Genomic DNA, 25,581 nt, shown 5'->3' on the forward strand with positions numbered 1-25,581 from the left:
GGCTGAAGCAGAAAAACAGCAAAGGGCCAAGGGAAGGGCTGAGTGTTAGTGGTGGAGGGGAGCAGCTTTTTAAGAGCACGTGAAGCAGGAGGGGATTGTTTCTGTGTTCTGAGGCATGAAACATGCTACGAGCTCACCTGAGGCCATGTTTGTCCCCCATTCATGGCCGAGACAGTTCATGTACATGAATTATTCATGATTGTTTGATTGTTCATCAAAGTATCGGATATGCTTCCTGTGCCCAGCTTGGTAGGATGTCCCTGCCCTGGTCTGTTTCCTGAGTGGGCCATGGACGAGGCCTGGGAGGTTGGCAGAGGGTGGAGGGCTGTAGGAGGAACCCAGTTTCCATGCATGGAAGTCCAGCTCTGACCCCAAGTCTCTGGGCGTCTTAAGTTGTCACTTACAGTGTGTGCCTGAGAGCGTTTTTAGAAGCTTTTCGAACTTACTTCTTACCCTGAGATCTATTAAGTCTGACATTTGGCCAAAGATCCTCGTTGACTAATCTTTAGAAGGAGTCTTAGAGAAAAGGATGGTCCAGATGGAAACAGGGAGAACATTCAGTAGTAACTGAGTTAGGCAAACATGCTGGCAGGAGTAGAAAATTTACAGGGAAAGAATCCCAACCACTTTGAAAACATGTCAAAAATAGCCACGAAAACAGAGACAACCTCTCTCCCCTCTAAATATTGTCCTAACTTCCATTTTAAATATTTATATATTTAAAGCTTTAGATTTAAATCTAAATCTCTAATAAAACCTATAAAAATGCTCAAAAAAAAAAAAAAGAAAGAAAGAAAGAAAGAGACTTGTGGGAGAGAATGGCAATGCAGATAAAGTCTTGAGATTCTAAAGACCTACAGACTGGTTTTGTTACTATTGGCTGGGAAGTACCTAGTTTTGTTTATAAAGCTCTGTGCTCTCATATGTGTCACATGTTTGGAAAGAGTACATTCTAAATCATGTTCCTGTCCTCTCGGAGGAAATGCTCAAATATTAAACACACACACATTCAAAAGAGGAAACAGTTGGATATGAACTCAGAAATCATGTGACTGATGACTAAGTTAAATTTTTTCTACTTATTAAAGGGGAAGATTCTGATGATTAGTTGCTGATTCTCCTTGCATTTTTGTCGGTTTGGAGATTTTTGAATCATGTTCCCATTGATGCTCTTTTCCACCCTGTTTTCTTCCATTTTTACTGAACCTGGGGAGAAACATTGGATCTGCAACTCCTCGGACGCAAGCATTTGGTACAACTACTGTGGTAAGTCCAAGGGCAAAGGCAGGCAGGTACTTGTATTGTCTACTACTTGGAGGGTAAGTTTTCATAAGAACCTTCCTCTGCTGTCGCCGGGACACAGGAGATGGCTGTGTGTTCTGGATGCTGCTGGCAGTAAAAGTGATGTCTGGTTACTGCCCTGTGTGGATTTTCTCCATCCTTCACGAGTCTCTGAACTGTGCTGTATGTACCCCCCTCCAAGGGCTTCTGTTGCTCCCTGTGGTCAGCTGTCTCTACCTTGAACCCAGTTTCAGATTCTTCCTAGTTTTGGCAAAGTTGTCTGCTTCCGAGATTTTGCCTCTGCCCTAAGACTGACCGGTTCTTCCTGAAGAGGTAGGGCTGTCCTAGCTGCTTCCTGAAACTGTTGTTTGTTGCTCCAGGCTCTGATTTTGTTTTTGGTTTTTTTTTTTTTTTCAGCACAGGTTTGGGTAGGTAACAGGTGCTCTTTGTTTCAGGCTGTGGTTTCTGAAGGCTCTTGGAATTGGATATAAGTCTGATTCTGTTAGTTAATAGCTGTGTGACTTTGAGCAAAGCCTTAGCCTCTCTGTGCCCCAGCATTTTTATCTATAAAATGAAAGTGATTTTCAAACCTACTTCTCAAGAATTGTTGTAAGGTAAAATTTTTAGCACAGAGCCACTTAGAAACAATAAAATCGATTACTTAAACAAAACAAAACAAAACAAAAACCCAGCCACACTCTTAACAGTCTAACACTATTAAATGGTTGGACTTTTTTTTTCTTCTTCTTCTGGTTTTGTCTTGTTTTCTTTTTGTCTCCCCCTCTTTCTCTACAAATATCTGCTGGTCTGAAAGGATGGCTTTGGGGTTTGACTGCTGTTTTGGTTTGGTACTTTCCACTGTGTTCCTCACCATGGGTTGGCTGGTCTTTTCTACCCACCAGCAACATCAGGAAAGCCTAAGGGAGTGCCTCTGAAAATACTAATTCTTTGAGATTCTCTTGGGAAAAAGGGTTTGTGGTCTAATCATTTGGGGGATTTACAGACGTACTTTGAGTTCTGAGAAGTTCTGCGACAAAGGAGCCTATTTAATCCCCCAATTTTCAGTGTTACTTTGTTTTAGTCTTTGAGTATGTGTTTATGGTCCTGCAAACACACTCTGGCAAATGTCTCTATGAAGTTGCTTCTGAGGATCAGTCTCACACTCATGGCTTTTTTCCTGTTTGTGATTGTGCTGAATTCCCTCTCAGCTTCTCTCTGGAATTCTCCATCCCACAAGGTCCGTTTGCATTCCCCTGTTCCAGGACCTTGTCACTGCACTAGGCCCCCTTCTCTCCTCTCCTTTGCACCACATGTCGATTGAGCCACCTTCTCTCTGCTACGTTTCCTATGGCCTTTATTTATATAACACTTCATATTATGATTTAGCTTTTAATCTTCTAGTAACAGTAACTCAATTTGTCTTTTGAGTTTTGAGGAGGGATCTTACCTGTTTCTCTCTAACCCTGAAAAATTCTGTGGTCCTTTCCTGCTGCCCCACGGATGGAGGGACCGTGGGAAGCAAGTGGGATTCAGGGCTAGAGCAAGACCTTGTTTGCGCCCCCCCAACCCCCCAACACCACATTGTCCTTTCCCTGCCTTAGAGAATCCATCCTGGTCAAGATGGAAACACGTCGTGTGTGGCAAGCACTGATTGCTCCGGGTATTATTGTCCGGATGTTGGTGAAAACAATCCTTTTGATCCAGTCCTTTCCCTGAAGATGATTTCCACTTGACATAGACGGTATGCTTGTTTGCCAGGGCTGCCATGGCAAACCATTGCAGACTAGGTGGCTTGAACCACAGAAGTTTATTCTTCACAGTTCTGGGGGCTGGGAGCCTGAGAGCAAGGGTCAGCAGGCTTGGCTTCCTTCTGAGGCCTCTCTCCTTGGCTGGCAGACGGCCGCCTTCTTGCCGTGTCTTCATATGGCCTTTTCTCTGTGTGCGCTCATTTCTGGTGACTCTCTGTCAGTCTGAATCTCCTTATCTTCTAAGGACACCAATCATATTGGATTAGGGCCCACCCTAATGGCCTCTTAAAGGCCTTATCTCCAAATACAGTTCCATTCTGAGGTCCTGGAGGTTAGGACTTCGACATATGAATTTAGGGGAACATAGTCCAGCCCATAACATATAGAAATGGCAAGAATTGGCCGTTTTATTTTCCAGCTTTGGAAAAGGCAGAAAATGTAGGTGTGTGAGTGAGTCAGTCCACAGAGCCCTGGACACACACCATCCTGTAACCTAGAATTGTCAGACTCAGTTCTAACCTTTTTTGGCCAAAGGTAGTCCTGAAACTCAAAGAATTCATGGATTATTTAATTAAATCGATATTCACTGAGCATCTGGCCTGCGCCTCTTCTGGGCACCAAGGAAATTATATAGCAGTGAGCAAGCAGCAAAATAAAAGTCACCACCCTGGGGGAGTTTCAATCAGTAAGATACTCAGCATGTCAGATGGTGGTGACCCCTGTGAGAAAAGAATAAAGCAGGGTAGGGGACAGAGGGCAGGGATGGGGCTAGGGGTTGCGTTTTAAATTAGGGTGACCAAGGAAGGCCTCACGGAGGAGACATCCAGCAAGGACTGGAATGGTTGAGGGAGTGAGCCATGCCCATGTCTAGGGGAAGGTGGGGAGGAAAGAGCCGTACACCGGCCTTGATGCGGGAACACGGCTGGTGTGCTGCAGGGTAGCAAAGAGGCCAGTGCGGCTGCAGCGGAGTGAGTGCAGGGGAGGTAGTAGAAGACGAGGTCGTAGAGGGAAAGGGCGGTGGGGGTGAGGGACCTGTAGGTCAGGGCATGACTTAGCTTTACTGTGAGACAAGCTTGGTCTGGCTCCTGTGTTGATAATACCCCATAAGGGGGCAGAAGTGGAAGCAGGCAACCTGTTGTGAGACTGTTACAATAATTCAGGTGAGTGAGAAAATGGCGACTCGGACCAGAGTGTGACTCAGACCAATGGAGGTGATGAGGAGGGATCAGAGTCTGGAAATACTCTGGAGATGGAGTCGATGAGATTTGCTGATCAGTTGGATGTGTGGTTGCATCTGGTCTGCCCAGCTAAGCATGTGTGTCTTGGCATCTGGAGTGTCCCCCCTACCCCAAGCAGACCACCCTCTTTACTGGTCTTTATTCACACTTCTACTATTCTCTAACTGGAAACATTCTTGTCCATCTTTCTGTTTTATACAAACCTTTTGAGGTCCATCAAAATTCCTGTCTGCTCTACAGAGTCTAGTCAAGTCAGCTGAGTTTAATTCAGTTTATTAAGTCTTTAATAGGCATTAGGCTTAGTCATTATGCTGGGGAATACTGAGAATGTAAAGGTTATGTAAGATGTAGCTGCATCCTCAAGGAACTTCTGGCTTTTGTCTAGTTTATGTGTAGTAGGAGGGATAACTAGGCACATCTGCGGGATTCATTCATTTATTCCACAAACTCGGCATAACCACTGGGAAGTCTAATGGCCGTTTGGAGCTAGAAATATTGACCTACACCCCTTTCCAAATCTGTTACTTCCTAAATCTTCCCTATCTCATCATTTGCTTAATTCCCAAACCAGAGGAATCCTTCGTTATCTCTTTCCCTTATTATCCACATTCAATTTCTCTGTGATTCTTATTTTCATTATCTCCAGAATATATTCTAAAGCCAACTGCTTTTCACTGTCCTCTGCTGACCACTCATGCCACCCTCATCTCCTCTCTGGCCTCTGTAACATCCTCTTAAACTGTCCTCTCTCCACTTCAGTTCTTCCCCCCATACAATCTGTTATTGCCACAGAGGCCAAAGACACCTTTTAAAAACGTAAGAAAATATTACTCCATTGCTTAAAACTCTTGAATGGCTTTTCACTTTAATTAGAGTGAAATCCCAACTTCATACCAAGATCTCCAAGCCCCTTCAAGATGGTCCCTGATTCCTATGATTCCCACCCTCCCTCATTATTTTCCATTTATATTGGCCTTTATTGGTACTATTGTTACTGTTTGTATTACCAGCATAACAAACATAAAATTTACCCTTTTAACCGTTTAAAAAAATTGAAGTATTTACAGTGTTGTGTTCGTTTTAGGTATACAGCAAAGTAACTCAGTTATACATATATATATATGTATATATATATATATCCTTTTTCAGAATCTTTTCCATTATAGCTTATTACAAGATATTAAATATAGTACCCTGGGCTATATAGTATGTCCTTGTTGTTTATCTATTTTACATATACTAGTGTGTGTATGTTAATCCCAAACTTCTAATTTATCCTTCCCCTCTTTCCCCTTAGATGACCGTTAAGTTTGTTTTCTGTCTGTGAGTCTGTTTCTGTTTTGTAAGTAAGTTCATTTGTATTATTTTTCAAGATTCCACATATAAGTGATATTTGTCTTTCTCTGTCTGACTTACTTCATTTAGCATAATAGTTTCTAGGTCCATCCTTTTAACTATTTTTAAGTGTATAATTCAGTGACATTAGGTACATTCAGAATGCTGTGCAATCATCACTACTATCCATTTTCGGAACCTGTCATCATCCCAAACAGAAACTGCGCACATTAAAAAATAACTTCCCGTTTCTCCCTCCCCCTAGTCCCTGGTAACCTCTGCTCTTTTTCTGTGAGTTTGCCTATTACATATATTTCACAGAATGGTCTTCGTGTGTACACATGTATGTGTCTGTTTTTGTTGCTTGAACACGTTGAAGTCATTCTCACCTCTGAGTCTGCACTCCTGATTAAAACACTCTTTCTCCAATGACCAGAGGGCTGGTTCCTTCCTGTCACTCACTGAGTAATGCAGTTGAGGTATCTCTAACTTACCCCCACCTCCCCATTCCTCTATCCCCACAGTACACTCAATCTTTAACTCATGACCTTGCTTGATTTTTTTTTACTAGAATGTACATTTATCAAGAGCAGGGCCCATGACTGTCCTTGTTCATTGTTTCTCTAGTGACTAGAGCAATGTTTGGCACATAATTAATGCTAAGCAGAAGTGGATAAATGCACATTTATAATCTACAGTGTGCTGTGTGCCAGAGACATGAAACATGAATGAGACATGCTTCCTGCCCTCAAGGCTTGTGCTGTTTTCATGAAGAAGACAGACATATAAACAAATAATTGTAGTAGAGATTTTTGAATGACCATTGAAAGATGATCAAGTACTATGAATGATAGTGTGTTTGTGACTGTGGGAGTGGGGCAGTGTGGGGGAGTTAAGGAAAGCTTAATCCTAGGTATTTTATTCTTTTGGTGCTATTGTAAATGGGGTTGTTTTCCTAACTTCCTTTTCATACAGTTCATTGTCAGTGTATAGAAGTCCAACTGGTTTTTTTGTATGTTGACTTTGTATCCTGCAACTTTACTCAATTTTTAAATTAGTTCTAACAGTTTTTAATGGAGTTTTTAGGGTTTCCTAGATATAAAGGTATATCATTTGCAAATGGAAAATTTTACTTCTTCCTTTTTTATTCAGGTGGTTTTATTTATTTTTCTTATCTAATTGATCTGGCTAGGACTTCCAGTACTATGTTAAGCATGGTTATCCTTGCCTTGCTCCTGACCTTAGAGGAAAAACATTCAGTTTTTCACTGTTGCTTATGATGTTAACTATGGGCTTTTCATAGATGGCTTTCATTATGCTGAGGCCATTTCCTCTGCTTTTAGTTTGTTGAGAGTTTTTATCACGAAAGGGTGTTGAGTTTTATCATCTCTTGAGATGGTCATGTGATTTTTTTTTCTTCTTTCTATTAACGTGGCATATCACATTAATTGATTTTTGTATGTTGGACTGTCCTTGCATCTTAGGGATAAATCCCACTTACTCATGCTGTATGATCCTCTTAATGTGCTGTTGAATTCAGTTTGCTAACATTTTGTGAGGACTTTTGCATCTAAATTCATCAGGGATACCGGCCTACAGTTTCTTTTCTTGTGGTGTCTTTCGCTTTTATAGTAGTGCTGGCCTCATAAAATGAGTTTGGAAGTATTCCCTTCTCTTCATTTTCTGGGAAGAGTTTGAGAAGGATTGGGTTAATTTCTTTTTTTTTTTTCTTCAAATCTTTTTTTTTAAAAAAAATTGAAGTATCGTCAGTTTACAATGTTGTGTCAGTTTCTGGTGTACTTATTTAAATGTTTGGTAGAATTCACCTGTGAAGCCAGCTGGTCCGGGACTTTTCTTTGGGAAATTTTAAATTACTGATGCAATCTCCATACTACTTATAGGTTCGTTCAGACTTTCTATTTTTCAGTCCTTTGGGGATCCCCTTTGGAAAATTTGAGACTCTGCATGAAGCAACCTCTTTCCTTCTAAGTGAAATTGGGGAATAGGAGATCTCTTCCTAATTAGGCTGTGCCAGGAGCAGTGTCTCTGGTGAGAGGGCGTCCTGAGTCTCCCTACTGAGTCAGTGAGTCTGGTTTTGCAATCTCCTGGGACGCAGGAAACTTGCAATTGGTTTCTGATTTCTCACAATGGTCCATGAATTATCGCTGAATTGATACGTTTGTGGGGCAGAGGAGGACTTCCTAGTCTTCCATCTTGCTGATGTCACTCCTTTGGGGATGGAGATATTTTTAACTGCCCTCAATTTTTCTCTTTATAAAATTTTAATGCTAAAGGTAGTTTTAGGGGGCTGACATTCACAATACTCTACTTACTGGAAATGATTTATAATAATTTATTGACATTTTCTTTATTCCATTTAGATGACAAGAAATTCCCTATTTCAATAAGTACTAAACCCTGTATAACATTGAAGGGAAGCAATGGATATTTGTATCTTTACTTCATTCCAAGTAAGTCCAAAGTTTTGTTTTTGTAGATCAGTTAAAAGGGTTCCGGAAGTATCAGTGGTGAATGATTGTGTTCTAAATGTATGTGTATTTGTTTTCTGTTGCCATGTAACAAATGATCACAATCTTAATGGCTTAAAACAGTACATATTTTTAATTTCATAGTCTTTGTGTATCAGTAGTCTGGGCATGGCTTAGCTGTGTCAGCTTCAGGAGGCCTCCCACAAGGTTAAAATCAAGGTGTTGGCTAAGGCTAGGGTTTCTTCTGAGGGCTCAGGTGGGGGAAAATACACTTCTAAGCTCATGTGGTTGTTAACAGTATTCAGTTCCTGGCTGGGTATTGGCCAGCCCTCAGTTCCTTGCCATATGGGGCTTTTCAACATGGCTTCTTGTATTTTCAAAGCTAGCAAGGGGCACAGTTAGCTAACAACACTTAGGGTTCTCTGAAAAGAAGATATCAAGAAGGAATTAGACATACAAGAGATCTTTGGAGGGAAATGCTTGTAAACAACAAAAGAAAGAGGAAGCCAGAGCAGGCAAGGAGAGGACTCAGATTGAGGTGTAGGTCTGAAACCTTTGAAATGAGAAAGAAGGAAGGAGAATTTGGTAGGATGGTCATCAGACCAAAAGGCATGCCTGAGACACTCTCAGCCAGGTCAATAGGGAGCTTTAGAGCAAAGATTGCCTGTCACAAGTGCCCCATGACAGGCAGGAGTTGGCTACCTCTAGTGTCCTCACAGTGCTTGGTCACTATAGGAGCAGACTGTGAGAGTTTGACCTCTGGTTGAGTGCTGGGATGGATCTGAGAGTGCAGTAGCTGGAGGCTGTCTGCCAACTACCTTCCACCCAGCGGATTCTTTGGAAGGGAGGTTTGAGTAGCACACTTGCATGGCCACAACAAATACCTTAATTATTCACTAAATATGGCATTTACTTAATATTATATTAATTCAGTAACAAAATAATTATGTGGTCATATTTTTTATAATGTTTTGTGGTTATGACCTGAGTTTTCCTAGAATATACTAGAACATCTGTATAAAATGTTGGCCATATTCATAGAAATCAACCTTATTTTTATGGCCCTATCTCCATTTAAATTCAGTAAGAGCTCTAAGTACAATCTTGGACCAAAAATAGTTTGGGAATGGAAATGATTTATTTTGAGAATTTATAGCCTTGCTAATAAATTATATGCTACTATTAACTAATTGACAAATAAGCCTTCCTCAAAGTTATTTCCAAAAGTTCCTGGAGCTGTCTTAGATGAGCTCAAAAACAGTCTTCTTTTTTCTAACCCCTGACATCCGCCATGTTTCTTGTCTCTCACTCCAACACCTACATTGATACCTCTGGCCTGCTGAGCCACGCAAGTGGTACGTCACTTTGACCCTTGTTCATGGGCCTGATGTGACCACAGTGATATCCAAAGTGCAAGAAGCTTATCCAGATATAAACTGTTGAGGTGTCAAAGCAGCACCTCCTTTCTTGGAGTCATTGAAGACTGGAATCATAGTGTGTTCCATGCAGAAATGCAAGAAAGTCCCTTGTTCTGCATTGACGGCAGACACCGTAGCAGTACTACTGTGTGCCCATATCTCAAGGCATCCTTTGTGAAGTCAGCTCTTCAACTTCTGTACACATCCCTGACTTGGGAGAGGTTCAAGTCAAAGTCCACGGAGTGGGCGATGGGAACACTGTTTGAAACAGATTCTATGATGTGCCTCTTCTCCACGCTTTACCTTGCAAGTAGAGAAGTGGAGAGATTAGAAAGTTTGGTGGTACTTTAGGTTCAGAGTAATGAGGACCTGCATTAAGATAGTGGTAACAGGAATGAAAGGAGGCTAGTAGGATTTGCCAGGATTAGGATTTCTAGTGCCGACTTGGTGATGAAGGTGAGGAAATCAATTTTGGATCTGTTGGGTGTGGTAATAAGCAGCATTTGAGTAGAGGTATTGAGTACTTATAGGGGACAGGTCTGCAGGAGAAAGATTGAGACTAAAGGTGATGATTTGGGAGTCATTACCCTATGTAGTATTTAAAGTTGGGGAGAGTGTGCACAGTGAAAATTGAGAAAAACTGAGGATAGAACCCTAAGAAGGATGAGTCAATGAGCTAGACTGGGGAGAAGCAGTCAGAAAGATTGGAGGACAACAGAAGGAAGTAGGAGCATCAGCACCAAGGGAAGGAGAAGGTTTTGATGAAGGAGCTGGCAGTTCTGTTAAGAATAACAAAGTTTAAGGTAAAGAAGGAAAAGTTTTTTTTTTTAATTATAGCTACAGTGAGTCATGGTGACCTTACTAGGAAAATAACTTCAATGATTATTTTCATTATTAAAAAAGGCTGTGTATCTTTTGCAAATCTGGCCAACTGAATAATGTAAAAAAGTTGAGCAAAACTCATTTTTTTTCCTTGAATTTTCCATGTTCACTGGTAATAGAAAGATCATGAGGAAATAATAGTTCATTTATTTAATTTTTAATCGAAAGGTTCAGTCTCATTCTCCAAGAAATCTTTCATCAAAACTACTAAAAAGTGGGCATGAGTTGATTATCATCATTTCTTTTCCTTTCCTTTTGAAATTTCTAGTGGAACTGTGACTATAACTGGAAATTTTATATTTTCATTTGATAATTTTCTCAAAAATATAGGTCCTCTATTTTTAGGCATAGCACACATAATTCTCATTGTGGGACCATTCTATTTAATTACGGTCTCAGAACTTCAGTTTTCTCATCTGCAAAAAAAGGATAATAATATTCACATTGTAGGTAGTTATGATGATTAAATGAGATAATGTAAGAAAAGCACAGGGCATATTTTAAGTATACAGTAAATGTTAATTATTATTTATAAAAGAATATCTTATTTGAGGGGCTAATGAAAATTTTTTTTCTTTTTAAGGGAGAGACATAAAAAAATTATATTTCAATCTCTATATATCTGTTAAGTCTATACGTCTTCCAGAGCGCAAAGAAGTTATTTGCCGAGGATCTGATGACAATTACTCTTTTTGCAGAGCTCTGAAGGGAGGTAAGCATTCAACTTACCAGAATATGAATTTTGGGTGTTGTTTAACCTCTAGCAGCCTCATTTTCCTCCTCTGTGAAATGGGTACAATGAAACATATTTTACATGGTTTTAAGGATTAAATTAGAGAATGCATATAAGAACACTTGGTATGGTGCTCAGCATAAGAATTCAAGAATTATGGTGATTAAATATAAAATATTCATATGGGTAATAGAATCCTTCTTTTGTTCGTGACATTATAGTCCTGTCCTTTTTACAAGTGAGGAAAATGATGCCTTCAGTGGTTCAGTTCTTGTTCATTTGGACAACTGGTAATGGGGTAGTCTCCTGGCTCTTCCACTGTACCGTACTTTCTTTCTCTTTGAAAGGAATCCTCTTGGCAGATTGCTGTTGTTTAAAAAGTGTCCATTTCTCTCATACAACAGTTTTACAATGATTTCACTTAATCCCTGTGGGATTATGTTGACATTTTCTGTGAATTTTTGAAGTTTCACTTCCCTGAGATCTAAGATGTATCAGACTCAACCCTACCTGCCTGCTTCTTCTCTCCCTCCCTTCATTCCACAAACATCTGTTGAACCTGATTTGAGCAAGTCATGATTTAGATTGTGGTGATCTGAAGTCGAATGACAGGGTTTCCCTTTCAGAAGGTCACTCTGTTCTGGGAAAGATAATCATGGGAACAGATGTTCTAATGAAATGTCATAAATGCTAATAGATTATATGCGCTTAGTTTTACCTAGATAGTTATCAACTTACTGTGTCAGGAGAACTCAGATAAGGCTTCAGAGAGTATTTTGTTAGAGTCTTGAATCTGAGAACATCAGAGAATAAGGAAAAAGGACATTCCTGTAGAGGAAACAGCATCTGCAAACATATCTAGCCATGAAAGAACATGGTCCATTAGGAGAGTAGCTTTTTTGTAGCTGGAGCACAATGTGCCTGCAGGGAATTGCTGGGGATGAGCCTAGAAGAGGGGCAGGAGCCAACATGTAAGTCATGCGTGAAATGTTGGCTCACGTCTTGTTGTGAGTGGGTAGGGATGACCCCCCCCCGAGATTTCCATTTTTGCGGGTAACTAGTGTCCATATGGATGGTGGTGGGGATTGGCTGATGCAAGAAACTTGGATGGAAGGGAATGCAGCTTGGAGGCAGTGTGAGAGACCAGGAGGGCTGAACAAAGGCGGCGGCCCCGGGAGTGGAGGGGAGGAAGCATTGTGGAAGACAGAACTGGCAGGTCATGCTCACTGATTCGGTGTGGCCGGGAAACACTGGGTAAATCAAGGACTGCTCAAGGGCCAGTGACTCGATGGATGGAAGTGCCATTATCTGAAATGTGTGCAAAAGGAAGGGGCAGATTTTTAAAGAGAAAGGTGATGAGTTCTGGTTTGGGCATGTTGAGCTCAAGGTAAGTTTGGAACATTCATGTAAACATATCCATCTAGCAGCTAAGTATGTGGGCCTAGAGCTCAGGACATTCTGATTTAAGACGCTTTGAGGTTATCAACAGACCCTTGAACATTTAGGAATCAAACAAGTAAGTAACATACTTATCTACTTTCAAAATCACTTTCCCTTTTGTTGTTGTTACAAAGGTCATACATTTATAGTATATGATGTTTAGAAAATATAGGCAAATAAAGATAAAATAAAAATTATCCATAGTCTTACCACTTCTTACACACACACACACACACACACACCCCTTTGTTTCTTTCAAAAATACATTTATGAATAAATAAATAGATATTTCAAAGGCATCTTAAACTTAATAAGTCAGTTAGCCCCAATTTCAGCATTTTGCTAGGGTGGTTGTAACAAAGTACTGCAAACCAGGAGGCTTAGAACAACAGAAATTGAAGTCCAAGATCAAGGTGTCGTTGGGGCCAGGCTCTCTCTGAAGGCTCTTACGGATTATCTGCTCCAGGCCTCTTTCCTAGCTTCCGGTGGCCCCAGGAGACTCACCCTTGCCTTGTAGATGGCCATTTTCTTCCTGTGTCTCTTTGTGTAGTCTTCCCTCTATGCATGTTGGTCTACAGGTCTAAATTTCCCTTTCTATAAGGACACAGTCACATTTGATTAGGGCCCCCTTCAATTACTTCATCTTAACCTGACCATCGGCAAAGATCCTACTTCCAAAAAGGCCGTGTTCACAGGTACTGGGGTCAGGACTTGACTCTCCCTGGCGGGGGACGGTGTGCAACCTAGAGCGCCATGCAAGGTTTGTGTCCTGCATCCTGCACAGTCTCCAGGAGACCTGGACGGGACCATCAGTGAGCTGCATGTCAATCATGTCTAACAAAATGGAAAGAAAAAAAGACTTAAAAACACCATGGCAAGTCTAGACAGAGAGACTATGGAAGAAAGGAAAAAACTTCCTATTTTAGTACTATTAATGGGAAGTTTCCCCTGCTGTTTGAATAAGTGGCCCCCATTTTCATTTTGTGCTTGGCCTTGCAAATTACGTGGCTGGTCTTGGAGTCGGGTATGCAGGGACCAGGTAGTACCAGGAGCCAGAAATTCAGAAGTGACCCAGGCAAAGCCCCTGTCCTTGTGGAGCTTGTAGACAAGTGGAGGAAACAAGATGGGAACTAAGTCACGAAATAAGTTAGAGATGAAAGGAAAGTAAGAGTCAGTCTGTGATAAGCGCTCTCCAGGCAAGTTCCAGGATAACCAGAGAGATCACAATGGTGGAGGCACCAGAGATGGAGGTGACGGGAGGCACTTCCTCCTCCTCTCTTCACTCTTTCACTGCCTCCTGGCCTCAAACTGGTCTCCCTGACTTTAGAACCTCCCTTAAATCCAGCCGCTGTACTCCAGGTCATGTGACTCACCTTTCTGAACACAGTCTGACCAGTTCACATCTTTGGAGGTTTTCCTGCCACCTCCATTCTCTCCAGTGTGGAACCTGAGCCCATTCACGCTTGCTTCTTCCAGCTGACGGCTTAGGATTCCTGCTGCTCCTTTGCTCCAATAACTTTGAGCCCCTCACAGGCCTGTGCATAAGCTATATTGACTGTTCCTTCCCTGCCTTTGCTCCTCTTCTTCCAGCCACCTGGAATGTTCCCCCACCTTCCTTCCCATCTTTTATGACAGGTCTACCGTCACAATAATATTAATATCAACAATATTAATAACATTAACATTATTATTCAGAAGATGCCATGGGAGGGTGGTCTAGAAAGGAGTAACATTTAATGTCATAATAAATAATGTTTTTTTTTAATGTTAATAACATTTACTAAGTACTATGTTCCAGGCATTGTTCTTGGCACTTACATGTATTAACTTATATAGCCCTTGTGGACAAAGAATGTCACCTGCCAAATCAGTAAACAAAGCATGTTGTGGCCATCAAGCTATTGGCCACTGTAGTTACCCTCCATCCCCCTCCCCAAGGTAGACCCTGAGGGGCTTCAGGATGGAGAAAACAGGATATTGGCCCTAGAGAGTTACGGTGCACGTCAAAGGAATGATTTCAATGAGTCCAGACCCTTGCATCTTCCCATATAGAGAAAGGTGCTAAACTCATTAACTTCAGATGTATGTTTTTTTCTTTAATTAACAGTAATCTTTTCATGTTCTGACTACTTTTTTTTTCCTGCAAAAACTCCTGTGTATCCTGGCTCTTCCCTTACCTCTTCAGAACAGTCCCTCAGAGCTCTCTGAGAGGCTGTCTCCCAGGCTTAAGTCCTCAGAATGTTGGCTGAATAAAACATAATTCTCAACTTTTAGGTTATGTATTTTTTTCAGTCAACACCCTCATAATAATCCTATGAGGTAGGTGTTATTATCCACTGTCATTTTATTGAGGCACAGAAAAATTAAGTGACTTACACAAAGTCACACCCTGAGTAAGTGGAAGAGCTGGGATTGAAGTCCAAGCAGTTCTGGCCCCAGAGCCGTTACTCTGAACAAAAAAGCTATCCTGCCTTTATCTTTACTGCATCTTTTCATTGCACGTGGTCGTTGTATTTGGAATGGTTTCTGTGCATGTCTAGATCCCCAGGTGACTTTAACTCTTTGAGGAAAAGGATGGTGTTATACTAACCTTTGTCTTCCCAGTCCTTGGTACATAGTAGGCCTTCAATAAATATTTGTTGAGCTATGAAGTTTGAAGTGAATTGGCCTTGAATGAAAGATCATAAGATCTTGAAGATATGATCACTTTACTAAACTCAAGAACCAACATCTCAGTATATTAGCGCCCCTAATAAGGACATACCCAGAAGTAAATAAATAAATGCTTATTTGTGAGAAAAGAACTCACACATGCAGACATAATCTATTCATTTGCTGTTAAGGATTTTCTTTAGCCAATTCAAAGAACAATAACCATTACTGTTTTGCATTTGACTATTTTACTTAAAAAAATATTTTTGGTCACTGTTGCTCTTGTTAGAGACTCAAAACATTTCTACCTTTCTATCCGTACCCTGCAAGGTCACTCCTTTGTTTTTTCCAGCTGGGCCAGTGGAGTGTGGTTTTTCCTGTACTTCTGACTCTGTGCCCCACAGCTTCTGCAGGGCCAGGCCCACGGCCGTGCATGTCAGCAGTGACTACGTACCTAGGCTTCTCAGTGCTGGGATTGGAGGGAGCTTTGCTAACCTGGCTGCCTCCCAAATCTCTCCGCCACCTTCAGGAAGATTTTTCTTTATCATTCCCTGCTAAGAGGCAACAACAGTAAACATGCACATGAGTAACTTGGGATGAAGCATATTAGTACTAGCTTGTTCGTCATTCATTCATCACCGGGACCAGTGGGCCTTGAGTTTTTACCCCCTAAGGGATGAGATATAGGCTGGTACTGAGAGGAGCTCAGGGTGGTAGAGGAAGAAGCCACAGGACAGTCATAGCCAGGGTATAAAACTCATTATTTCTCTACAATTTTGCTTGGGACTGCTTCTGTCAGGAGGAAAACTGTAAAAGTTGCACTCCATACTACTATTACAAAAAAAAAAAAAAAAACCATCTAATGTGCAGTAACTTTCTGTACTTTTTTGCAGAGACTGTGAATACAACAATAGGATTTTCCTTCAAGGGATTACGATTTTCTAAGGTATTGTTCAAGTCATTTTGTACTTTCTAAACCTTTTGCAGTAACAGATGTGTTAAGAATTTGAAACAAGCAATTCATAACTTCTAAAACTATCGATTCAAGATTAAGATGTTTAAGATTTTTTTTTAAACTTCTTGGTTTTGGATATTTTGCTATTTCTTCTTTCTGTAGAATACAGAAAAATAGAAAACTTACACCAAAGAAAGCCCTTTGGAATTTTATTTTTCCCTTCCAGCATACATTGCTAAAAGTAAATGCAAATGCTCATTGTGTATACGTTGAATGATTTGGGTGAAAGCACTACATACCTGCTATGTATAACTCAGGAACTGCCTCCATGGACAATAATGATGTAATTTCAGACATTTGCATTTGATACCTAGCGATGACATTTTTCACGTTTCACTTTGGGTGATGATTTTAAAATAAATGTTAATAATGTATATTCTTTATCAATTTTGTTACAAGGTGTATCTTGTTTGAAAAATCTCATTGGTAGGCTAGTTTCAAGAAATTATTTTTAAAATCCTCTCGGAATTGGGAAATAAGTGGGTTTTTCTACTCACTGAATTTTAAGGCATACAGAATTGCAGCTTATTAGAAAATAGAGAAAATGATAACCAATTCGGTGTAAATTGGCTTCCTCCTCATAAGACAAAATTCTTATAAAAGTCTTACAAGATAGAAGCATCTAACATTCTATATTGTATTTCTCACTGCTCGTTTTAGGGACAATACAACTGTGTTGCAGAAGCCATCTCTGGGGACACTGAAGAAAGGCTCCTTTGCTTGAACTTTACCATCATACATCATCCTGATTCCAGCTAGAATAAATGAAGTATTATATTTTTATTTTTCAAAGGTTTTATCCTTCCCTTAATTTTTCTTTTTTGCACAGTGTATTTGTTTGCTGGGACTGCCATAGCAAATACCACAGACTAGGCAGCCTGAACTTCAGAAATTTATTTTTCACAGATCTGGAGGCTGGAAAGCTGAGATCAGAGCTTTAGCTGCTCTGGTTCCTTTCGAGTCCTCCCTCCTTGGCTTGGGGATGGCCTTCTTCTCCCGATGTCTTCACATCTCCCGATGTCTTCCCTCTCTGCGCGTGTCCTAATCTCTTCTTATGAGGACACCAGTCGTATCGGTTTAGGGCCCACCCCAGTGACATCATTTTACCTTCATTACCTCTTTAAAGACTCTGTCTCCAAATCCAATCACAGTCGGAGGTACTGAGGGTTCAGGCTTCAGCTTGTGGATTTTGAGGGGACACAGTGCAGCCCATAACACAGAGGTAATGCAGTCTCTTCAGTCAGTTGACTTCTCTCCATTTCCTGCCTCTGCTCTGGGGCGAGCAGCCGGCCGTGCCCCCCTGGCCTGCTCTGCTGCCTCCTGCCTGCTCTTCCCGGGCCTGCTCAGGGCCTCAGGTAAAGTCTCCTCCACAGAACAGCTTCAGTGATACTTTCAAATCCAGGCCCAGTCCTGTCACCACAGTGCAGCTGGAACAAAACAAAACAAAAACAAGCAAGGCCCTCCCCGTGGCTTTTGATTCCCTTTGGGATAAAGTTGGAATCTTCTGGACGGTCTGCCAGGCCCTGCCCCGCTTTCCCTCTTCAGCCTCTTCTCCCACCACTTTCCCCTTACGCTCTCTGTTCCAGAATGTGCCATCCTCCCTCCTTCACCCACACAGTTCCCTCCACCTCACCTCCACACCTCTATTCTACCTGGCCTTTATCCCTTATCTGTAACAGGTGTGACCTTTCTTGGCTCAGGTGCTGTGTCCCTAGGGAATTATCAACAGGTAGCGTGTAGCACGCCTCTTATACTTCTGACACTGGGCAGAGGCAGTCCTGAGTAGAGCCCTTCAGAAACCATATAAGATGGAGCCAGGTTTTGAGGCTCCTGTGGCTTTCTTGGTCCCTCAGATCTCTTTCTTCCACCTGCCTTTACCTCATCCAGGCAGGACCAGCTGACTCTGTTACATGCTTTTGTAGACCTGTGTCCTTTCCTTCCAGTACTCAACACTCATTTTGTCCTTCTGTTGATCACCCGTCACCAGACTAAGCTCCCTGAGCCCGGCCGGGCGGTCAGTTCAGCTTTGCTCACCACCCTTGACCCAGCACCTTGCATAGTACTTAGGCTTGAATTTGCTCTGAAGCCATATGTGCTGAATGGATAAACGAACATTTTCTTCTTATAACATATTCAAATAATAGATACCAAAAGCAACATTCATGTAATCACTCACCTGATATTTACTGAGCACCTGCTGTATGTCAGGCCTTATTCTAGATGCTAGGGATACAGCATTTAACAATCCAGGCAAAATATATCCTTGCCCTCACAGAGTTCATATTTTTGTGGGAACAGACTGACAAATAAATGATAGAGTACTTTAGAAACAAGCCTGCTCTGTATAAGTGCTCTGAAGAACGATAAAGCAGGGAAGGGAATAGGGACCCAGGCGGGGAGGTGGTGGTTGCATTTTCAAATAAGGTGGTCAGGAAAGGCCCCACAGAGAAGATATTTGAAAAAGCTGAGGGAGCAGGCCAGGTGGCTTTCTTTAGTAAAGGCATTGCAGGTTGAGAGAACAGCTGATGTCAAGGGAGTGAGGGGAGATGAGGCTAGCACGGCGTCTGTTGCGGGTGGGTAGGCACGTGCTGTGGAGTTTGACAGGCCATTGTTAGGACTTTGGCTACAGCTCTGAGTGAGATGGAAAGCTCTTGGAGGGTTCTTTGTAGGGGAATGACATCAGCTCCCATTAAAAAAAAGGCTTATTCTGGCACTTAGACCTGGGAAAAAACTGGGGAGCTTTTTGCGATAATCTAGGTAGGGAAGGAAGAAGGAAATTGGGAAGTAATCCAGAAAAAGGATGATGGAGGAGGTGGTGAGACGTGATCTATGCTGGATATATTCTGAAAGTAGAGACAACTCCAAAAGTACTTTTGTCTATGTGTTGGATGTAGGAAATGAGACAAAGAGAGGAGTCATGGATGATTCCAACTTTTTTGCTTGAGTAAATGGAAAGATGGAGTTGCCATTCCTTGACATGGGGATGTCAGAGAGGAGCAGGTTTTAGAGGGGAAAATCAAGAACTTGGCTTTGGACATGTTGAGATATCTATCAGACATCCAAGTGGAGATTTTGCAAAGGCAGTGGAAAAGTGAGTCTGAAGTTCAGGAGAGTTCTGGGCTGGAGATCAACGTTTGGAAATTGTCAACAAGCAGAGAGGAGTGTCAGCAGAGAAAATAAGAGGTCCAAGGACTGAGCCCTGGGATTCTCCATCATCGGTGCAGGTGGGAGGTTTAGGAGAACCCAGCAAAAGAGAGGGAGTGGCCATGGAGATAGGAGGAAAAGCTGGGATGCTGGCCTATTGGAAGTCAGGTGAAGAAACTGTTTTGCTGATTTTGATTGGCTGATCTGTAAAATAAGATGAAGACTGAGTGTTGACTTTGGGATTTTGCAATGCAGAGGTCTGTGATTTGATAAAGTCACCAACAGAGAGACCTATGATTTTTCCAAGCATAAGTTCCAACTGTGTGCCACCAAAATATGGGGGTGATTGTATTAAGCTCTCTGCAAAGCCCTGTGGAATCCCCACTCATCAAGGACTGAGGTGGGAGATCCTTACCCACCTCCATTTCACCCCTTAAGGGGAGGGGTTTGGGGCTAAAGCTCACAGCACAGCTTTCTCCAAAAACCATCTTCCACAGATAGTCTCCTTGAAGATCCTCCCTTGCATCAGGGGACCTCTTTTTATATTTGATGTAAATATTTTTTACTACTTGAAGTAAATACTTAATATACATGATGTATGTAAAAATATTTTTTTTTTGTTTTTGCATACTGATAGCTCATTCTATAACTCTTGAGCTCTTGAGGGGGTAATCAGACATTTCGTATTCCCTGCTGCTGTTCCTGTGCACGCCATCGCCCTGGCTCCAGGAATGGATCCTGATTTGCCAGATAAGGTATTCTTGCATGGAATTATTGGTCTAGCTGGGCACATGACTGAAGTTGGCTCAGTCAGACTGCAAGGAAGGACTAAAATTCCTAGGCTATCTCACTGGGTATAAACAAGGAGGATGTAGCCTCCGTTTCTGCTCACAATCACTTGGTGACTATAAAGGGAACCAGACTTCTGATGAAGCCCATCTTGCGGACAGAAGAATGGAGAGTTAGAAAGGACCTGAAGCTCTGCGGACACTGTTGCATCATTGAATCAGCCAAGTCTGGACCCTGCCGTACCTCTGGACTGTCCTGTTACTGGTTTAGTGAGTTGGAGTCAGGACTCTATCACTTGCAGCTGAAAACATTCTAATTGATTTACAGCAACGTGGTCTGCCTCGTCCCAGGAGTCAGGCTAATTTCAGATTCCGGCCCTCCCTTTATTCCTCTCTGACTTTTTCCATTGCTTTTTTTTTTTAATTAATTTTTAAAAATTGAGGTAACACTGATTTATAACATTATGTATTTCACGTGTACATTATATTTCCACTTCTGAATCCCCTACAGCATGCTCACCACCAAAGATTTAGTTTCCATCAGTCCCCATGTTTGATCTCCTTTACCCATTTAAATCACCCCCACTCTAGTAATCACTACCCTGTTCTCTGTATCTACGGTTTGTTTTTAATTTTTTCCATTGCTTTTGACCCTTCCGTTGCTGATGCTTGTGGGGCCAGCTGATCTATTTAGGCATCGTGGGCACAGGGCTTAGGGCCCTCAAAAATATTTTCATTTTAATTTCTCTTAAAATCAGAATTTTAAAAATGAATATAATAACAATGAATATATAATAATGAATCTAGTCCAGGTTGTATTCACCTTTATGCCAAGGCAGTTATAAAATATACCTTTTAATTTATGCATTCTCTTTATGCAGAATGGGGTCCCACAAAGGCAAAAGGGTTAGGACCTGAGAAAGTCATAATGTGGCCCTGGGTGCTTGGTTACTACATTCCTGACTTGACTGTACACACTACTTCCTGCCACCTTCTCTAGCTTATGAAATGTTTCTATTTATTTGTTTATTGTCTGGTTCTGCCACTAAACTGTACTCCCTGAGAGCAGGAACTTTGCTTTGTTTATTGTTCTCTGCCCTGGGATTACCAGACCCAGGAAAGCAGGGACACTTCCACCTGGCCCCACTCCCTGTTTCCCAGGCTAAGACAAACCTCTCTTCTTCACTCGTTCCCCTGCTTCTAGGCTCGTCCTCTCTTATCTGTGGGTCACTCTGCAGCCTCAGAGTCTTCATCCTCACAGCTTTCCCACTCACCACCCCCCCAGCTCTTCTGCTTCTCCATCTCTCTTAAACCTTTTCTAGGCCTTTCTTTCCTTCTTTTCTTTTTCTTTCTTTCTTTCTTTCTTTCTTTCTTTCTTTCTTTCTTTCTTTCTTTCTTTCTTTCTTTCTTTCTTTTTCTTTCTTTCTTTCTTTTTCTTTCTTTTCTTTTCTTTTCTTTCTTTTCTTTTCTTTCTTTTCTTTCTTTTCTTTCTTTTCTTTTCTTTCTTTCTTCTTTTTCTTTCTTCCTTTCTTTTCTTTTGGAATACAGCAGGCATACAGAAAAATGTATAAAATCTGTACACATAGTTTGAGGAATGATCATAAACCCCTCTGTAGGTTAAGAAATTAAACATTGCTGCTCTCCAGAACTCTCTCCACTCCTGTTTGCCCTTCCTTGGTTACATAACCAGCCCTCTCTCCACAAAGTAACTACTATCCTCATTTCTGTGATAATGTTTTTGCTTTTCTTTTCAGTTTTCCCACCTGTGTATCACTAGACAATCTACCTCACTTGACTGAATCCAAGAAGTTCTCTTTTCCTTTTGGAGCGTAGCTGAAGTTGAGATGTACTTCTGAGGATGGCTTGTCAAGGTTTACTTGGCAGCATTTTGTTCTTTCCTGGAAGAAATACAAAATATAAATACAAAAATATAAAAGAATGGTGTGCTTTACAATCAGTGGCACCTTAGATTTGATGTAGACTCGTTTTGCTTGTTTTTGAACCATATGAATGAAATTATACTGTATGTATTCTTTTATGTGTGTGTGTGTGTGTGTGTGTGTGTGTTTTAAATCAACACGGTGTTTGTGAGACTCATTCCCTTTGTTTCTGGGCTCACAGGGGTTACAACACTGGGCAAAAGCACCATCATTTCTCTCTTGACTATGGCAGTGTTATCCAAACACCACGCCTAACCCTGATCCCAATGAGAGCTATGCATTTGAAACCCAAATCTGATCATCTTATTCTCCTGCTTAGAACATTTTAATGGCTTCCCACTGTTCTTTGACTAAACATCCACATCTCTGATACAGCCTTCAAGCCCTTCAGATGATTCTGACACATTCTTCCTCGGGCTCTACAGCAACAGTCATCTTCTTGCAGTGCTTTAAACAAGCCTCCCCAGGCCTCTCCTACCCGCCCCACCCCAGCCTCCAGCCCAGCTAAGTGCACCGATTTATCAATCTAAGCTCTCACCTCAACTCTTCAGGTAAGCCCCCCTCCTCTGCATAGGTCATGAGCCTTTATCTCCTGGAGAACTCTCTTCTTCTTAGAACATGTTAGCACATAGAACTGCTACTGAAATAGAGACTGGTGACTTTAATATGACAGTTTATTTTGGGCTTACAATACGGTATGTGCCTAAGTAGCCCAGGACCCGTCTGGAGGCTCTGTGGTGTTGGGAGCCCAGGATCCTGCTACCCTGTTGCATTGACATCTGCAGGTTGTTGCCCACCAGCCTGATTCACCACCAATTCACATTCCAGCCAGCGGAAGGGGGAAGGGAGGACAGTCACTCCTTTTAAGCGCATGACGCAGGAGTTGCCCTTATGACTTTTACTTGCCCCTCACTGATCAGAACTTGGTCACATGGCCACACCTAGCTGTAAGAGAGGCTGGGAAAAGTCGCCTTATTTTGGCTGCCATATGCCTGGCAATGAACCTGGAGATGTTACTGTAGGTGGAATGAATGGATATGGGGACACCTAGTGGTCCCTTTGGCATAACACCCAAGCCGGATTACAGTAATATATTAATTAGTGTAATTATTTGATTGATGTCTGTCTACCCCAATAGAGTGTAATCTCTACACAAGCAAGGACCATACCTATTTTCATTCACCACTGTGTCCTCATCATCCATCCTCATGCCTGATGTAAAGAAGACCTTAATAAGTATTTGTTAAATACATGCGTGAATAGTCTCTGACTACCTTTTGCTGTTCCTGGTCTCACACTTGACATTCCAGCCAGACTGAAGTACTTGTGGTTGCCTTAATTCATTATCTATAGAAAAAAAATTTTTTTAGCATATCTAGTAAGCCAAATTAGTCATCTCACTGTTTAAATTTCTTTGATTTTTTGAGATTATACATATTTTCACATATTTCCATTTATATTCCTTGTTTTGAGATTTTGATATGACCAATTCTAACAACATCCTTTGAAGTACACTACAAGCTTAACAGAATAGATTTTATTCAGAGCAGTGAGGTCCCAGTTAGGCAACCTACCTACTGAGGCACTTGCTTGACAAGGAGTAAAAGCTAATGCTTGAATTGGGGCTTTCATGCATTTCTGCCTGCTATTTCCCAAACCTGAGCTTTCCACAAGAGTTGAGAAGCAAAGAGTTAAAGGTTACATTCTCTGTTTAGAATCTGGAGGATTGGTGTGATGTCGTGATTTATAATAAGAAATACACCTTTGGTCTTTCTCCCATCTGCACAGAGCTCCTAAAACCGTTGGAATTTCCTGTGTTAAGAGCAATAAAGATGTCTTGATATTCATCGCATGCCCCTTTCAACCACACCTGAGTTTGTGTTAATGAGATAACTTTTGGAAAGGACCTAAGAGTAGGGGCTGTTTGCCAGGGGCATTGATCAACCGTGTGATTGGAGGGTTGAAACTTTCAGTCCGGCCTCTGACCTTCGGGAAGGGGAGAGGGGCTGAAGATTCAATAAATGGCCAACAATTTAATCAACCACACTTGCGTAATGACGCCTCCATGAAAACACCAAAGGAAGGGGTTCTGAGAGCTTCCAAGTTGGTGAGTCAAGCCCCAAGAAGCTCCTTCACTGGGGACCTCACCCTGTGTATCTTATCATCTGGCTGTTTATCCACATCCTTTAGCACCTTTGTAATAAGCTGGTAATCTGGTAAGTAGACTGGTTTCCTGGTTTCTGTGGGCCACTCTAGCAAATTAGTCAAACCTGAGGAGGGGCTCGCGGAAATGCCTGTGTTATAGCTAGTTGATCAGAAGCGCAGATAACAAACTGGACTTACGACTGGCATCTGAAGTGGGTGCAGTCTGCTCGGACTTGGCTATTCACCTGTGGAATCTGACGCTATCTTTGGGTAGAGAGTGTCAGAACTGAGTTAAATTTATGGGACACCTGTTCAGTGTCCTCTGAGAATTCAGTTAATTTCTTGACGATGTAGGAAAAAACACACACATTGGAGATGGTATCTTAAATTGCTATTTAAGGAAATATCCATGAGTCTCAGCAGTCGGTAAAGATGAATGTTGTATTGATAACCAAATAGGTCTAATTAAGACTTCATGGGAATGATGGCCAGCTCGCCCATAATCACCCAACCACGCCACACGCTACTAGATACAGATACTTTACTTTTTATATATTAATAACTTTTAAAAGTATAAAGAATATAAAATGCTATAATTAATATTGCCACACTTGAATGAAGATATATGAAAAAAATGGAAGTATGCGAGAGTGGGGGGGTTTAGATTTTATTATTATTTTACCACTTTCTCTTTAATAATGTCATATTGTTGCTGATGAAGCTAAATCATAGCACCATCACCAAAACGTAACTACTGCCACCAACTCTGTTAGCAATGCCCTTTTAAAAATACACAAGACCTGTAAGATATTATTGGTAATAGAGGAAGGAAGAGGGCCTGTTTTAAATATAAGCACAAATGTGGCTCATGAGCGGAAGATGCATTTTCCTATTTAAGATTCAGTTATAATTCTGAAAGCCAAGAGAGGAAGCAATAATTCCAGGGGAAGGAAGCGAAGGGCTTCTATTTCCTTAGTGTTCACAAGTAGCCTGATACGGACATCACCGCTAATGAGAACAGCATTCTTTCAGACCAGAAGTACACACCTGGCTTCTCTGTGCAGATAACCCAGCATTAGCACAACTCCAGCAATTGGGAACTCAGGGTTTTGCTCTGATATAAGTGGGGCATGACCGAGAGTTGCCTCTTAATAAATTGTTCAGAAATGCATTTGACTATAGATGCCCCAGTGCACACATATTTCCCACTAGTCATGTAGTTTAGGAGGCTTTTCTTCCATACTGCCAAAATCTTTAGCAGCATTCAGTTTTACTCACTTCTCAATTTAAATGACTGAGTTTTCAAGTTCAACTACTGTCTGAAGAAAGTTTA

General features: G+C 41.5%; 1 protein-coding gene across 2 annotated transcripts; it reads left to right on the plus strand.

Moving 5' to 3' along the window:
* Positions 1 to 1,031: 1,031 nt before the first annotated feature.
* LY96 (lymphocyte antigen 96) lies at positions 1,032 to 23,353 on the plus strand. 2 transcript variants are annotated; one of them, XM_010979418.3, is made up of 6 exons: positions 1,032 to 1,266; positions 7,984 to 8,073; positions 10,975 to 11,103; positions 16,110 to 16,162; positions 16,892 to 17,000; positions 22,479 to 23,353. In XM_010979418.3, exons 1-5 carry the CDS (start codon positions 1,155 to 1,157, stop codon positions 16,988 to 16,990), a joined length of 483 nt encoding a protein of 160 aa, XP_010977720.1. In that variant the 5' UTR covers positions 1,032 to 1,154; the 3' UTR covers positions 16,991 to 17,000; positions 22,479 to 23,353. The 2 variants fall into 2 exon arrangements, with proteins under 2 accessions (XP_010977720.1, XP_064336958.1); XM_064480888.1 differs by lacking the exon at positions 22,479 to 23,353 and adding an exon at positions 21,918 to 22,117.
* The last annotated feature ends 2,228 nt before the right edge of the window (positions 23,354 to 25,581 follow it).

The sequence above is a fragment of the Camelus dromedarius genome, chromosome 30, assembly GCF_036321535.1.
Source record: "Camelus dromedarius isolate mCamDro1 chromosome 30, mCamDro1.pat, whole genome shotgun sequence".
Taxonomy (NCBI): Eukaryota; Metazoa; Chordata; class Mammalia; order Artiodactyla; family Camelidae; genus Camelus; species Camelus dromedarius.

What these genes read in the sequence shown, in the direction of transcription:
- LY96 (XM_010979418.3), top strand. Translation starts at nt 1,155, where the DNA reads ATGTTCCCATTGATGCTCTTTTCCACCCTGTTTTCTTCCATTTTTACT. An exon ending in CATTTGGTACAACTACTGTG is followed by an intron (nt 1,267 to 7,983) that starts GTAAGTCCAAGG and finishes TATTCCATTTAG; the next exon opens with ATGACAAGAAATTCCCTATT. An exon ending in GTATCTTTACTTCATTCCAA is followed by an intron (nt 8,074 to 10,974) that starts GTAAGTCCAAAG and finishes TTTCTTTTTAAG; the next exon opens with GGAGAGACATAAAAAAATTA.